Here is a 17,148-nt window from a genome sequence, read left to right on the forward strand (position 1 = left end):
TGACTGCCCTTGACTACTTCTTACAGGTAACAGTGAGTTTCCATGAACATTCAGATTCCGTACTAAAAGCCTGTCACTGCTAGTGTTGTTCAGTCAAACAAAGAAGACCAAAAGAGCCATAGTGAAAAGCGAGCGATTGTCCCGCCTCCTTGGTTTGTATAAGAATGTATTTCTCCCCTCATAATACAAGTCATTCTATATTATTATATTATTATTATATATTATATTATCGATTGCTCTCACAATCGACCTCCCAGTCAGAATGAACGCCACAATGCTATTTATGACACGTCCTTTTAGAAACCAGGACAAAGACGTGAAAAATGCGTTCCCTCGAAGTCGCAAGAGACCCGAGTCGTTGGTACCGCTTGGCGAGGTCGTCGTTCTCACGAGGACCCTCTCTGTCTGTCTGATGTTGACGTTGGTTGTGGAGGAACGCTCTCCCTCCTTGTTTGCTGTGTTTCTGGTGTGAACTATCAGGGCTACATTCCACATTTGCCCTCAGACTGACCCATAGCCCGGAGAGATCTTTGTGTGTTTGGCGCCCGAGTGAGAGAAAAAGGGGGTTGTGGTTGAGCCACTGTCATGTGAACACTAAACAGTGGTCGACAAACAGGGGAAACATGAGCTTGAAGTGGCAGCGAACGCGAGAGAATCCTTAGATTTGAACAGATGGAACCATTAGAGTCCTATATAAACGCTTAGCTTACACTGTCAACATCAACAATGGCTAGTCGACCCAACTACCAACCACCTTATCCACTGCCTTTCTTACAGCTATATTCCCTCGTGAAGTTAGTCCTTAACCGCCTGTTAAGACTAGAGAGAATAGCGTAGTTTATCTAATTGCTGTTCCACAAGGCCCGCTGATAAACGGTTCGTCTGTTTTAAACCAGTTTTACGAACTTTGGGACGATTAGGGCTCACAGGGCCTGTTGTCAGCCTCTTCTCCACACCGTGTCCAATTACGGCAGGGCTGAGAGGGTCAAAGGTTAGCCTGTGGCCAGGACCACGAGGACAGGATGGAGCAGGAAGCCCTCAGTCAGTTAAAGGGCCATTAACGTGGTTCTGGGCATGCATGTGCTCAAGACACGCACACACACACACGCACACACACACACACACACACACACACACACACACACACACACACCCCTTCCCTGTAATCATAGAAGTTTTGGAATGGAGCATTCACTTTAAGTTCCTTCTCTTAAAAGGCTTTTACATAAACTCAAGCTGAGTCTATTGTTCAGTAATGAGAATTGAGAAATGAGAGAAATGAGTACTGAGAAAAAAAGGACTGCAACTTTTAATATTGTGTTCACAAGGCTGTATTGTATCAGGACCGAGAGACTGAAAAAACAGCTTCTATCTCAAGGACATCAGACTGCTCAACAGCTATTTATTTTACAAGGAAAGTCAGTGAAGAACAAATTCTTATTTACAATGACGGCCTACTGGGAAACAGCCTCCTTGCTTACACACGCTTTTTCAGTTCTGCCCACAAATGTTCTATGGGATTGAGGTCAGGGCTTTGTGATGGCCACTCCAATACCTTGACTTTGTTGTCCTAAAGTCATTTTGCCACAACCTTGGAAGTATGCTTGGGGTTATTGTCCATCTAGAAGACCCATTTGCGACCAAGCTTTAACTTCCTGACTGATGTCTTGATGTTGTTTCAATATATCCACATAATTTCCCTTCCTCGTGATGCCATCTATTTTGTGAAGTGCACCAGTCCCTCCTGCAGCAAAGCACCCCCACAGCATGATGCTGCCACCCCCGTGCTTCACGCTTGAGATGCTGTTCTTCGGCTTGCAAGCCTCCCCCTTTTTCCTCCAAACATAATGATGGTCATTATGGCCAAACAGTTACATTTTTGTTTCATCAGACCAGAGGACATTTCTCCAAAAAGTACGATGTTTGTCCCCATGTGCAGTTCCAAACCGTAGTCTGGCTCTTTTCTGCCGGTATTGGAGCAGTGGCTTCTTCCTTGCTGAGCGGCCTTTCAGGTTATGTCGACTCATTTTACTGTGGATACTTTTGTACCTGTTTCTTCCAGCATCTTCACAAGGTCCTTGTTCTGGGATTGATTTGCACTTTTCTCACCAAAGTATGTTAATCTCTAGGAGACAGAAGGTGTCTCCTTCCTGAGCGGTATGATGGCTGCGTGGTCCCTTGGTGTTTATACTTATGTACTATTGTTTGTACAGATGAAAGTGGTACCTTCAGGCATTTGGAAATTGCTCCCAATGATGAACCAGACTTGTGGAGGTCTACCATTTGTTTTCTGAGGTCTTGGCTGATTTCTTCTGATTTTCCCATGATGTTAAGCAAAGACGCACTGAGTTTGAAGGTAGGCCTTGAAATACATCTGCAGGTACACCTCCAATTTACTCAAATGATGTCAATTAGCCTATCTTAGAAGCATCTAAAGCCATGACATCATTTTTTTGAATTTTCCAAGTTGTTTAAAGGCACAGTCAACTTAGTGTATGTACATTTCTGACCCACTGGAATTATAAGGGAAATAATCCGTCTGTAAACTCTTTTTCGGAAGAATTACATTTCATGCACAAAGTAGATGTCCTAACCGACTTGCCAAAACTATAGTTTGTTAATGAGACATTTTTGGAGTGGTTGAAAAACGAGTTTTAATGAACCTCTGACTTCACCTGTATACATTTTCTTATTCCATCCCTTTTAGATTTGTTTGTATAATTAAAAAAAAAAACTTTATTCAACCAGGCAAGAACAAATTTTTATTTTATTTTACCTTTATTTAACTAGGCAAGTCCGTTAAGAACACATTTTTATTTTCAATGACAGCCTAGGAACAGTGGGTTAACTGCCTGTTCAGGGGCAGAACAACAGATTTGTACCTTGTCAGCTCAGGGGTTGAACTTCCTACCTTCCGGTTACTAGTCCAACGCTCTAACCACTAGGCTACCCTGCCGCCCTTTAATTGTGAGGTTAGAGTGAATGTGCCTTTTGTTTCTGATTAACCACTTACATTAAAGTGAGTTTTTGTTGGGGAATTGTTAGATTACTTGTTAGGAATCCATTGTTGAATGACCAAGGCTGTTCAACAAAAACTTCATAGTGTTACATAACCTTTTACAAGTGTCATATTTAATTCTTCATTCCGTTTATATCCCTGCTGAAGCAGACACTAGCAGGGTGACAGACACTAGCAGGGTGACAGACACTGTTAAAACAACTGCAACGCCATAATGTCTTCACCCGCATTAAATTACTCACACACACTAAACTCCCACTCTTCCTGGATTACTCAATGATTTTTACAAGGCCTACGTGTGGTGAAGCCACCCTCCCAGGTGGGACTCTATAGAACACCATATAGAAGAGTCCTGTCTCAGGGGACTCTATAGAACACCATATAGAAGTGTTCTGTCTCAGGGGACTCTATAGAACACCATATAGAAGTGTCCTGTCTCAGGGGACTCTATAGAACACCATATAGAAGAGTCCTGTCTCAGGGGACTCTATAGAACACCATATAGAAGTGTTCTGTCTCAGGGGACTCTATAGAACACCATATAGAAGTGTCCTGTCTCAGGGGACTCTATAGAACACCATATAGAAGAGTCCTGTCCCAGGGGACACTATAGAACACCATATAGAAGTGTCCTGTCCCAGGGGACTCTATAGAACACCATATAGAAGTGTCCTGTCCCAGGGGACTCTATAGAAGTGTCCTGTCCCAGGGGACTCTATAGAAGTGTCATGTCCCAGGGGACTCTATAGAACACCGTATAGAAGTGTCCTGTCCCAGGGGACTATACAAGTGTCCTGTCCCAGGGGACTCTATAGAAGTGTCCTGTCTCAGGGGACTCTATAGAACACCATATAGAAGTGTCCTGTCCCAGGGGACTCTATAGAACACCGTATAGAAGAGTCCTGTCCCAGGGGACTCTATAGAACAACGTATAGAAGTGTCCTGTCCCAGGGGACTCTATAGAACACCGTATAGAAGAGTCCTGTCCCAGGGGACTCTATAGAACAACGTATAGAAGTGTCCTGTCCCAGGGGACTCTATACAAGTGTCCTGTCCCAGGGGACACTATAGAACACCATATAGAAGTGTCATGTCCCAGGTGACTCTATAGAACAACGTATAGAAGTGTCCTGTCCCAGGGGACTCTATAGAACAACGTATAGAAGTGTCCTGTCCCAGGGGACTCTATACAAGTGTCCTGTCCCAGGGGACACTATAGAACACCATATAGAAGTGTCATGTCCCAGGTGACTCTATAGAACAACGTATAGAAGTGTCCTGTCCCAGGGGACTCTATAGAACACCGTATAGAAGAGTCCTGTCCCAGGGGACTCTATAGAACAACGTATAGAAGTGTCCTGTCCCAGGGGACTCTATACAAGTGTCCTGTCCCAGGGGACACTATAGAACACCATATAGAAGTGTCATGTCCCAGGTGACTCTATAGAACAACGTATAGAAGTGTCCTGTCCCAGGGGACTCTATAGAACAACGTATAGAAGTGTCCTGTCCCAGGGGACTCTATACAAGTGTCCTGTCCCAGGGGACACTATAGAACACCATATAGAAGTGTCATGTCCCAGGTGACTCTATAGAACAACGTATAGAAGTGTCCTGTCCCAGGGGACTCTATACAAGTGTCCTGTCCCAGGGGACACTATAGAACACCATATAGAAGTGTCCTGTCCCAGGGGACTCTATACAAGTGTCCTGTCCCAGGGGACTCTATAGAAGTGTCATGTCCCAGGGGACTCTATAGAACACCGTATAGAAGAGTCCTGTCTCAGGGGACTCTATAGAACACCATATAGAAGTGTCCTGTCTCAGGGGACACTATAGAACACCATATAGAAGAGTCCTGTCTCAGGGGACACTATAGAACACCATATAGAAGTGTCATGTCCCAGGGGACTCTATAGAACACCGTATAGAAGAGTCCTGTCTCAGGGGACTCTATACAACACCATATAGAAGTGTCCTGTCTCAGGGGACACTATAGAACACCATATAGAAGAGTCCTGTCTCAGGGGACTCTATAGAACACCATATAGAAGAGTCATGTCCCAGGGGACTCTATAGAACACTGTATAGAAGAGTCCTGTCTCAGGGGACTCTATAGAACACCATATAGAAGTGTCATGTCCCAGGGGACTCTATAGAACACTGTATAGAAGAGTCCTGTCTCAGGGGACTCTATAGAACACCATATAGAAGTGTCATGTCCCAGGGGACTCTATAGAACACTGTATAGAAGAGTCCTGTCTCAGGGGACTCTATAGAACACCATATAGAAGAGTCCTGTCCCAGGGGACTCTATAGAACACCGTATAGAAGAGTTATGTCACAGGGGACTCTATAGAACACTGTATAGAAGAGTCCTGTCCAGGTGTCTTTTACTATATACTGTAGTAATACATCTACTGGTCTTGGTGAGGGGGGGGGGCGGGCAAATCTATAGTAGGTTTCTCACTTCCTCGATAGCAGCATCCTTTAATGATGTCCAAATACTGAATGATGTAATGATGATGTCCAAATACTGAATGATGTAATGATGATGTCCATATACTGAATGATGTAATGATGATGTCCATATACTGAATGATGGAATGATGATGTAATGATGATGTCCAAATACTGAATGATGATGTAATGAAGATGTCCATATACTGAATGATGATGTAATGAAGATGTCCATATACTGAATGATGATGTAATGATGATGTCCATATACTGAATGATGATGTAATGATGATGTCCATATACTGAATGATGTAATGATGATGTCCAAATACTGAATGATGTAATGATGATGTCCATATACTGAATGATGTAATGATGATGTCCATATACTGAATGATGGAATGATGATGTAATGATGATGTCCAAATACTGAATGATGTAATGATGATGTCCATATACTGAGTGATGTAATGATGATGTAATGATGATGTCCATATACTGAATGATGTAATGATGATGTAATGATGATGTCCATATACTGAATGATGTAATGATGATGTAATGATGATGTCCATATACTGAATGATGATGTAATGATGATGTCCATATACTGAATGATGTAATGAAGATGTAATGATGATGTCCATATACTGAATGATGATGTAATGATGATGTCCATATACTGAATGATGATGTAATGATGATGTCCATATACTGAATGATGATGTAATGATGATGTAATGATGATGTCCATATACTGAATGATGATGTAATGAAGATGTCCATATACTGAATGATGATGTAATGATGATGTCCATATACTGAATGATGATGTAATGATGATGTCCATATACTGAATGATGATGTAATGATGATGTCCATATACTGAATGATGTAATGATGATGTAATGATGATGTCCATATACTGAATGATGTAATAATGATGTAATGATGATGTCCATATACTGAGTGATGTAATGATGATGATGATGATGTGATGATGATATGATGATGTCCATATACTGAATTATGTAATGATGATGATGATGTGGTGATGATGTGATGATGTCCATATACTGAGTGATGTAATGATGATGTAATGATGATGTCCATATACTGAATGATGATGTAATGAAGATGTCCATATACTGAATGATGATGTAATGAAGATGTCCATATACTGAATGATGATGTAATGATGATGTCCATATACTGAATGATGATGTAATGATGATGTCCATATACTGAATGATGATGTAATGATGATGTCCATATACTGAATGATGTAATGAAGATGTCCATATACTGAATGATGATGTAATGATGATGTCCATATACTGAATGATGATGTAATGATGATGTCCATATACTGAATGATGATGTAATGATGATGTCCATATACTGAATGATGTAATGAAGATGTCCATATACTGAGTGATGTAATGATGATGTAATGAAGATGTCCATATACTGAGTGATGTAATGAAGATGTCCATATACTGAATGATGATGTAATGATGATGTCCATATACTGAATGATGATGTAATGATGATGTCCATATACTGAATGATGATGTAATGATGATGTCCATATACTGAATGATGATGTAATGATGATGTCCATATACTGAATGATGTAATGAAGATGTCCATATACTGAGTGATGTAATGATGATGTCCATATACTGAATGATGATGTAATGATGATGTAATAATGATGTCCATATACTGAATGATGTCATTCTGATGTCCATATACTGAATCTCTCTCTCTCTCTCTCTCTCTCTCTCTCTCTCTCTCTCTCTCTCTCTCTCTCTCTCTAGGGCGGTGTTGTTTCCCTTGCTGGACCTCCCTCCCCCAGAGAAGTCCCTATTCCTGGTGGTAGACTCACTGGAATCGGGGTATGGGGCCGGTGAGGTGTCCAGCTGTGCTGGGGCTCCAGGGAGGAGCAGCTCTATCTCAGAGCTCCTGTCCAGTCACCAGCACCTCCTGCCCAACTGGCTGCTCCTGGTCTGCTCTGTGCGCAGACAGAACAAGGCTGTGTGTAAGATGTTCTCAGGTATGTTTGGGAGATGTCTGTAGACACAATGGTATTTTATCATGTGGAATGCCGATGACCAGGAAATGGCTCTGATTTTTTCTCAGGTTTTTGCCTGCCATATGAGTTCTGTTATACTCACAGACATCATTCAAACAGTTTTAGAAACTCCAGAGTGTTTTCTATCCAATACTAATATGCATATATTAGCAACTGAGACTGAGGAGCAGGCTGTTTACTCTGGGCACCTCTGGGCACCTTTCATCCAAGCTACTCAATAGTGCCCCTGCAGCCACGGCTGGTTGCGACTGAGCCTGGGCTCAAACCCAGAGTCTCTGGTGGCACAGCTAGCACTGTGATGCAGCGCCTTAGACCACTGAGTCTCTGGTGGCACAGCTAGCACTGTGATGCAGCACCTTAGACCACTGAGTCTCTGGTGGCACAGCTAGCACTGTGATGCAGCGCCTTAGACCACTGAGTCTCTGGTGGCACAGCGAGCACTGTGATGCAGCGCCTAGACCACTGAGTCTCTGGTGGCACAGCGAGCACTGTGATGCAGGCGCCTTAGACCACTGAGTCTCTGGTGGCACAGCTAGCACTGTGATGCAGCGCCTTAGACCACTGAGTCTCTGGTGGCACAGCTAGCACTGTGATGCAGGCGCCTTAGACCACTGAGTCTCTGGTGGCACAGCTAGCACTGTGATGCAGCGCCTTAGACCACTGAGTCTCTGGTGGCACAGCGAGCACTGTGATGCAGCGCCTTAGACCACTGAGTCTCTGGTGGCACAGCTAGCACTGTGATGCAGCGCTAGAGTGAGTGCTATTGTGAGTGCTAGAGTGAGTGCTAGAGTGAGTGCTAGTGTGAGTGCTAGAGTGAGTGCTAGAGTGAGTTTTAGAATGAGTGCTAGTGTGAGTCCTAGTGTGAGTGCTAGAGTGAGTGCTAGTGTGAGTGCTAGTGTGAGTGCTAGAGTGAGTGCTAGAGTGAGTGCTAGAGTGAGTGCTAGAGTGAGTGCTAGTGTGAGTGCTAGAGTGAGTGCCAGAGTGAGTGCTAGAGTGAGTGCCAGAGTGAGTGCCAGAGTGAGTGCCGGAACAGAAAGGGTGTTAATAGTTCATCAACAAAGCGGACAGAGTTTCTGTCCGTTTTTTCCAGGCTGAATGCTTGATGTCGTGTTCGGTGTTAGTTGTTTTTTAGAACGCAGAAGAACACCATGCACTCATTACTATAGGGTGGGTGACATCTGGACACGTCTGTGCTGGAGAGACTTCCACCACACACTGCTTCAGTAAATATCTCTCTGACACCAACAGTGAAAAATGGAAGTGTGAATCCAATGCCAGTATATGGTAGTGTAGCTATCCCTCTGGCTGACTGAGGCTGACTTCTGCTACAACACCAACTATATCTGTTTCTACAGTCCAATACCTCTTCCTGAAGTAGCTAATGTTTGTTCTGAAGTTACATTAAGTGACAGTCTCTCTGTCTCTTTCTCTGTCTCTCTCTCTCTCTCTCTCTGTCTCTCTCTTTCTCTCTCTTTCTCTCTCTCTCTTTCTCTCTCTCTCTCTTTCTCTCTTTCTCTTTCTCTCTCTCTCTCTCCTCTCGGTAGGTTTCCGTAAACTGTGTCTGGACGATCTGCGTAAACCTGCGCCGGTACGTGACGTGCAGCACTATATCCTGCGGAGGCTGGACCAGGAGGGGGCGCTCCGTCGACAGCTGACCCCCGAGACGGCCGACATGCTCAACTTGCTGCACATCAAGAGTGGCGGCTGCTTCCTGTTTCTGGAACGCGTTCTAGACGGCGTGGCGGGGGCCTTGGTGGGGCTCCGGGAGATCCGGGACATCCCCGGGACCCTCAACGGCCTCTACTTGTGGCTCTGTCAGAGACTCTTCCCCAGAGGCCTGTTCCTCCGAGTCAGGCCCCTCTTCAACACCCTCCTGGCCTCCCCCAGGCCCCTCACCACCCAGGAGCTCTACACCGCCACCTGGACCCAGGACATGTCCCTCAGCCTTCTGGACTTCCAGAGCAGGCTACAGGCTCTGTCCACGCTGCTCATCGACGGGCCGGGAGGCAGCAAGCTTCTGTTCCACACTAGTTTTGCAGAGTGGCTGACGGACGTGAAGTACTGCACCCAGAAGTATCTGTGTAGTGTGTCTGAGGGACACACCATGCTGGCCATGGCTCTCACCCTGCGCGCCCCACACCTTAACACAGAGGACACCTGTCAGATGGGCTCGCACCTGGTCAGCTCAGGCATGCACAAGGACAACCCTGCCCTCCTGGCCCTGTGGCTGTTGTGGGCTGATGTGCCCCCTCTGACTAGCCCCTTTTCCCCCTCTTCCCCTGCCTCTCAGCCCCCTGTCCTGGTCAGGCAGGAGGTCCTCCAGCTGCTGATGAAGAGTGGGGTGTTCCCTCCCTCCTGTGCCCCAGATGGAGGCCCCAGCGTGGGGGTACATTGTGCAGGAGACGGGGGAGGCATCATCGGGCAGGCGCTGGAGAAGCAGGACACAGTGAGGGTGCTACTGGACAGCGGGGTCAGCGTGAACCGGGCCGACCCCACAGACGGACGCACCCTCCTGGCCAGCGCGGCCCATGCAGGCTCAGCTGAAGTGACCGACCTACTCCTGTCCCGAGGGGCTGACCCTCTGATCAGTGACCACCAGGGCCAGACCCCCTTAACGCTGTCTGCCAGGCAGGGCCATGTCAGGGTGCTGGGGATGCTGCTGGACTGGGCCAGGGGGCTGGATCTGGAGGCCGGCGTGGGGATGGTGGAGCATGCAGACAGCGAGGGCTGGACGGCCTTACGGTCAGCGGCCTGGGGGGGTCACACCGAGGCCGTGCACCTCCTCCTGGATGCAGAGGCGGACGTGGACGGGTGTGATGCTGAAGGCCGATCGGCGCTGAGGGCGGCGGCCTGGGGGGGTCACGAGGAGATCCTCCTTACTCTGCTGGACCACGGGGCGCAGGTGGACAAGGTCGACCGGGAGGGCCGCACTCCACTGATTGCCGCCGCCTACATGGGCCATCGGGAGGCGGTAGAGATCCTGCTGGACCACGGGGCAGAGGTCGACCTGGCCGACGGAGACGGCCGTACTGCCCTGTCAGTGGCTTCTCTCTGTGTGCCCACAGCGGCTGGAGTCAAAGGTTACGGCGAAGTGGCCAGCCTACTGTTGGAGCGAGGGGCGGACCCGGGGCACAAGGACCAGGATGGGATGACCCCTCTGCTGCTGGCTGCGTATGAAGGTCACGAGGAGGTGGTAGAACTGTTATTAGAGGCTGGGGCAGACGTAGACGAGAGCGCCGGGCCACACGCCGCCGCCGCTTCTGCAGCCGTCACTCCGCTGTTGGCGGCAGCCGCCATGGGCCATTCCGCGACAGTGGGCAGGGTGCTGTTCTGGGGCGCTACGGTGGATGGCATCGACGGAGAGGGTCGTACAGCTCTGAGCCTGGCAGCAGCACGGGGCAGTGTGGAGGTGGTCAGAGCACTTCTGGACCGAGGGCTGGATGAGAACCATAAAGACGATCTGGGCTGGACCCCTCTGCACGCCGCCGCCTGCGAGGGCCACCGGGGGGTCTGTGCCGTCCTAACGGAGCGTGGGAGCATGGCGCGTGTCGGAGAAATGGACATCGAGGGACGGACTCCCCTCATCCTGGCAGCGCAGGAGGGCCACTGTGGCACGGTGAGGCTTCTGCTGGACCGCCGCTCACCCATCGACCACCGGGCGTACGACGGCCACTCTGCGCTGAGCGCCGCCGCCCTGGAGGGCCACGCTGAGGTGGTGGAGCTACTGATGAGGCGGGGCACGGACACGGATGTACGGGACGCAGAGGGCCGTCCGCTGCTCTACCTCCTGGTCCTGGAGGGAAATCTGGACATGGCTGCCCTCATTATGGAGAAAGGGGGCGTGCCCCTGGAGTCCCGGGACGGGGAGGGGCGCACGGCGCTGCACGTGGCCTCCTGGCAGGGCAACCTGGATGCAGTGGGGCTGCTGTTGAGCCATGGGGCGGACCCTAACACCCAGGACGGGGAGGGACGACCCCCCTTGCACTCCGTAGCCTGGCGGGGTCATGTTGAGCCTGGTCGTCTGCTCCTGGAGGTTAGGGGGGTCAACGTGGATCTGGCCTGCAGACAGCAGGGGGCCACGGCACTGAGCATCGCGGCTCAGGAGGGCCACGCTAATATCGTTGCCATGCTACTGGAGGGAGGGGCCAACCCGGACCACGTAGACAAGTACGGCCGCAGCCCCGTCAAGGTGGCCGGGAAGAGGGGCCACTTCACCATCGTCAGGCTGCTGGAGAGCTACGGAGCCAAACCGTACTCAGTCCGTCTGCCCCCGTCCAACACCCTGTCGCCACGGTCATCCACTGTGAAGAGCCCGTCCTCCGTCTGCTCAGGGAGTAACGTGGCCCAGGCAGGGCGTCATCATGGTGCTAGCACCTCCACCTCCTCAGCCTCCTGCTCCCCAGGCTCCACAGCCGAGCATTTCCATTCCATCCATAGCTCCCAGACATCCTCCTCCACAGCCCACTCCCAGGCCACGGTGCAGACCGTCCCCGCTGACAGCCTGTCCTTCACCCAGCAGATCCAGCAGCACTCCCTTCCACGCTGTCGCTCCCGTCACTCCACCCTGCCTCCACCTGGCTCCGCCCGTGGTAGCCTGCACGGAACCAACCGCAGGGCCCAATGCCCTAAGGCCAGCCCTCCTCCACCCACCCTCTGCACAGTCACGGCCATGGTGCATGACTCTGAACAGACTTACAAAGGCTACCCAGCAGGGTTCGACTATCCCAGTAAACACAACCCCCCCAGCCTGATCCAGGAGGAGAGGTCTCAGTACGGAGGGGGGAGGTGGAACTCTGTCATGGCTTCTCTAGGGGTGACGCCTGGACAAGATGGCCCCAAAAACAGGGACAGTCTCCCTATGGGCTACCCCTACCAGGTCCAGAGCCCGACTCAGAGAGAGACATGGGAGGAGAACCGGAAGATGTCTATATCCCCCGGTAGTGCCTTAACTCCTCCCTGCATGGTGGTCATGACGACCACGGACCCCCAGCTCAACCTGAAACAGGCCATCAAGCTGCAGTTTGAAGGTCCCACCAGCGCTGCCTTATACAAGAGGGAGACGCCCCTGTGAACTCTGACCTAACGGTGAGTACTGTCTGTTGGTCACCAAAGAGAGTAGACTAACTGTAAAAAAAAGCTGTGACACAGAGGCTTATAAAGTGTTATATTATTCTATTATAATAATATTATATTATTAGTATATTCCAAACTAAAGGGTCCCTGGTGTTTTCCTGCATTGTCTTAAGAGATGCTGAGTGTAGTGACCTGTTACGTCAGAAATCAATTCTCACGAACTTCCCTTCTCAAAAGAAACTGTTATTTGGACACCAGGTGCTGTTACTTTGTGTCAATTTTTCTATTTGATCACATTGATCTTCCCCAGAGTTAAAGTCAAGTCTACAGTGGTATTATATTATATAAACCACCTTTTAAAACCAGAGCTTCATTACACCGTGACCTCTCATAGATGGCACGTCGCAAAACCACGTCCTGTCCTTTCAGGTGGTACATTTGGAGGAATGCCTGGCGTTTTAATGACAGCATTCTCTGTTGTGGGTTCTAGGTGGACGTAGGAGTTCAAGGGTCTGTTTTCAGAACGGATAATGGTTCTTACGGGGCAGATGAGAGCGGAAGGGGCATCTCTCTCACTCCCACCCCCTCGCCGCCTTCAGCTCAGCGGACCAGAGGAAGAATGGAGAGGCTGAAAGACTTCAAAGCCGTTTACATTCCAGACTTTCTCCGTCGCCTGTTCTGAGCAGCCGTCACTAAATAGTGGACACACACATACACACACACACACACACACATTCCTCAGACACAAAGCCTTGTGCCATGGACAAGTCGGATGGAGAGGGGCTATCGGTCTACCCTCCTGCTGATCTACCACACAGAGACAGACCAGAGTGTGTGTGACAGTTCTCTGACCAGAGAGTGAGAGAGTGTGTGTGTGTGTGTGTGTGTGTGTGTGTGTGTGTGTGTGTGTGACAATTCTGTGACACACAGACCCAACACAGGGCTGTGGTCTCACCAGGGTTTGACGTTTAACCAATCATCAATGGACTTCTTCAGAAGTCAAACGTTTCTACTCTACGGTAGAAAACATTCATTTGAAGCCACCACAGAACAGCCAATATATGTGTGAAAGGGTTCTCACTAAGATGAGACGAGATGGGCAAGGAGACCCACGACAACACACTCACACAGAACTTAAGATCGTTTTTTTATATATATAGGAGCTCTTTTTCACACCGTAGCTGTTCTGAAAGCCACGATTCTACTGCCTGTGTGAGGGCACTATTGATGCCTTGATCTTCCTCCAGAGTTTTGCTCTCTCTACTTTTAAAACCCCGAGACATGGCAGGTATTACTAGCTTGGAGTCTGTCGACGTGTATCTATGGCGGCTTGGAGTCTGTCGACGTTCATCTATGGCAGCTTGGAGTCTGTCGACGTGCATCTATGGCGGCTTGGAGTCTGTCGACGTTCATCTATGGCAGCTTGGAGTCTGTCGACGTGTATCTATGGCGGCTTGGAGTCTGTCGACGTTCATCTATGGCAGCTTGGAGTCTGTCGACGTGTATCTATGGCAGCTTGGAGTCTGTCGACGTGTATCTATGGCAGCTTGGAGTCTGTCGACGTGTATCTATGGCAGCTTGGAGTCTGTCGACGTGCATCTATGGCAGCTTGGAGTCTGTCGACGTGTATCTATGGCAGCTTGGAGTCTGTCGACGTGTATCTATGGCGGCTTGGAGTCTGTCAACGTGCATCTATGGCAGCTTGGAGTCTGTCAACGTGCATCTATGGCAGCTTGGAGTCTGTCGACGTGTATCTATGGCAGCTTGGAGTCTGTCGACGTGTATCTATGGCAGCTTGGAGTCTGTCGACGTGTATCTATGGCAGCTTGGAGTCTGTCGACGTGCATCTATGGCGGCTTGGAGTCTGTCGACGTGCATCTATGGCAGCTTGGAGTCTGTCGACGTGTATCTATGGCAGCTTGGAGTCTGTCGACGTGCATCTATGGCAGCTTGGAGTCTGTCGACGTGTATCTATGGCAGCTTGGAGTCTGTCGACGTGTATCTATGGCAGCTTGGAGTCTGTCGACGTGCATCTATGGCAGCTTGGAGTCTGTCGACGTGCATCTATGGCAGCTTGGAGTCTGTCAACGTGCATCTATGGGCGCTTGGAGTCTGTCGACGTGTATCTATGGCAGCTTGGAGTCTGTCGACGTGTATCTATGGCAGCTTGGAGTCTGTCGACGTGCATCTATGGCGGCTTGGAGTCTGTCGACGTGCATCTATGGCAGCTTGGAGTCTGTCGACGTGTATCTATAGCAGCTTGGAGTCTGTCGACGTGTATCTATGGCAGCTTGGAGTCTGTCGACGTGTATCTATAGCAGCTTGGAGTCTGTCGACGTGTATCTATAGCAGCTTGGAGTCTGTCGACGTTCATCTATAGCAGCTTGGAGTCTGTCGACGTGTATCTATAGCAGCTTGGAGTCTGTCGACGTGTATCTATGGCAGCTTGGAGTCTGTCGACGTGTATCTATAGCAGCTTGGAGTCTGTCGACGTGTATCTATAGCAGCTTGGAGTCTGTCGACGTTCATCTATAGCAGCTTGGAGTCTGTCGACGTGTATCTATAGCAGCTTGGAGTCTGTCGACGTTCATCTATAGCGGCTTGGAGTCTGTCGACGTTCATCTATAGCAGCTTGGAGTCTGTCGACGTTCATCTATAGCAGCTTGGAGTCTGTCGACGTGTATCTATGGCAGCTTGGAGTCTGTCGACGTGCATCTATGGCGGCTTGGAGTCTGTCGACGTGTATCTATGGCAGCTTGGAGTCTGTCGACGTGTATCTATGGCAGCTTGGAGTCTGTCAACGTGCATCTATGGCAGCTTGGAGTCTGTCGACGTGTATCTATGGCAGCTTGGAGTCTGTCGACGTGTATCTATGGCAGCTTGGAGTCTGTCAACGTGCATCTATGGCAGCTTGGAGTCTGTCGACGTGTATCTATGGCAGCTTGGAGTCTGTCGACGTGCATCTATGGCAGCTTGGAGTCTGTCGACGTTCATCTATAGCAGCTTGGAGTCTGTCGACGTGCATCTATGGCAGCTTGGAGTCTGTCGACGTTCATCTATGGCGGCTTGGAGTCTGTCGACGTGTATCTATGGCAGCTTGGAGTCTGTCGACGTGTATCTATGGCAGCTTGGAGTCTGTCGACGTGCATCTATGGCAGCTTGGAGTCTGTCAACGTGCATCTATGGCAGCTTGGAGTCTGTCGACGTGTATCTATGGCAGCTTGGAGTCTGTCGACGTGTATCTATGGCAGCTTGGAGTCTGTCGACGTTCATCTATGGCAGCTTGGAGTCTGTCGACGTGCATCTATGGCAGCTTGGAGTCTGTCGACGTGTATCTATGGCAGCTTGGAGTCTGTCGACGTGTATCTATGGGCGGCCACGAGCCATACAAATTCAGCAGAAAAGACCGCAGTCCCACCAAAGCCTGACCTAGCCTACGATGCTGTTGAAATGCTGCTATGTTTATGACATTAACCAACCAGCAGGCGGAATGTTCCAGCACACTCTGAGTAATGCCGTTGGAAAGGAACTGCTAATGATGACATAAATCTAAAGAGAGATTAGAAAAGAAAGACAGAAAGTGGGACTTTAGCTATTCATTTTAAATCATTGATCTGGCCTAAGTACTTTCCATTTGTCCTTGTTGCCATTTTATTCACATTTGAAAGCATAATGCTGTTCTTTAATTAAAATTGCAGACGTGCTGTAACTAATGTCCAAAGCTGTTTGAGGTGTGTGCGTGTGTGTGTGTGTTAGCGTGAGCCCGTACTCTTTAGTGTACAGCGTTCATCTGTGGAACGAGACGGAGGTGTTATAGATAGCATGTCACAAGTCACAAAGACCGAGATGAAAGACACATGGTTTCCTCACAGACCAGCTGCTCATCAGAGATGCTCATCAGAGATGCAGCATGTAGCAGGTCAGGAAGGTTGCTGCCCTGAAAACAGGCTTCTCTTCAGCTACAGAGAGTGAACCCACTGGTAGAATCATTGTGATGTGGAATCAACGTGGAACATACATTTGGATTTGAAAGAAGTAATGAACCAGTTCTGTTTTCATCTCATTTCAACCAGCGTTGTGAACGATGAAATGAGGGTAAAACTGCAATTGAAATACATTGATTTAATCTAACTAACAGGTTATTATAATAAATCTAATTTCAACATCATTTGCAAGAACTATGTATACAATTCCACATAGAAATGTAAAACATATTTTGTATCCTATATTCAATATATACTGAGTGGACAAAACATTAGGAACACCTGCTCTTTCCTTGACATAGACTGACCAGGTGAAAGCTATGATCCCTTATTAATGTCCCCAGTTAAATCCACTTCAATCAGTATAGATGAAGGGGAGGAGACGGGTTAAAGTTGGATATTTAAGCCCTGAGACAGCTGAGACATGGATTGTGTGTGTGCCATTCAGAGGGTGAACGGACGAGACAGAAGATTGAAGTGTCTTTAAACAAGGTATGACGATAGGTGCCAGGCGC

The 17,148-nt window shown here is 48.7% G+C and overlaps 1 protein-coding gene across 5 annotated transcripts in view; it reads left to right on the plus strand.

Moving 5' to 3' along the window:
• Positions 1–16,818, plus strand: part of LOC112243456 (ankyrin repeat domain-containing protein 50-like) — a 24,363-nt gene extending 7,545 nt beyond the window's left edge. For 2 of the 5 annotated variants that reach the window (XM_042320015.1, XM_024411286.2), the window contains 3 exons: positions 7,303–7,538; positions 9,122–12,662; positions 13,141–16,365. In XM_042320015.1, coding sequence (XP_042175949.1) covers positions 7,303–7,538; positions 9,122–12,648 — 3,763 coding nt within the window. In that variant the 3' untranslated portion in view covers positions 12,649–12,662; positions 13,141–16,365. The other 3 variants (XR_006083147.1, XR_006083146.1, XR_006083148.1) reach the window with 3 other exon arrangements.
• The last annotated feature ends 330 nt before the right edge of the window (positions 16,819–17,148 follow it).

This window comes from Oncorhynchus tshawytscha, linkage group LG03 (assembly GCF_018296145.1).
Source record: "Oncorhynchus tshawytscha isolate Ot180627B linkage group LG03, Otsh_v2.0, whole genome shotgun sequence".
Lineage (NCBI taxonomy): Eukaryota > Metazoa > Chordata > Actinopteri > Salmoniformes > Salmonidae > Oncorhynchus > Oncorhynchus tshawytscha.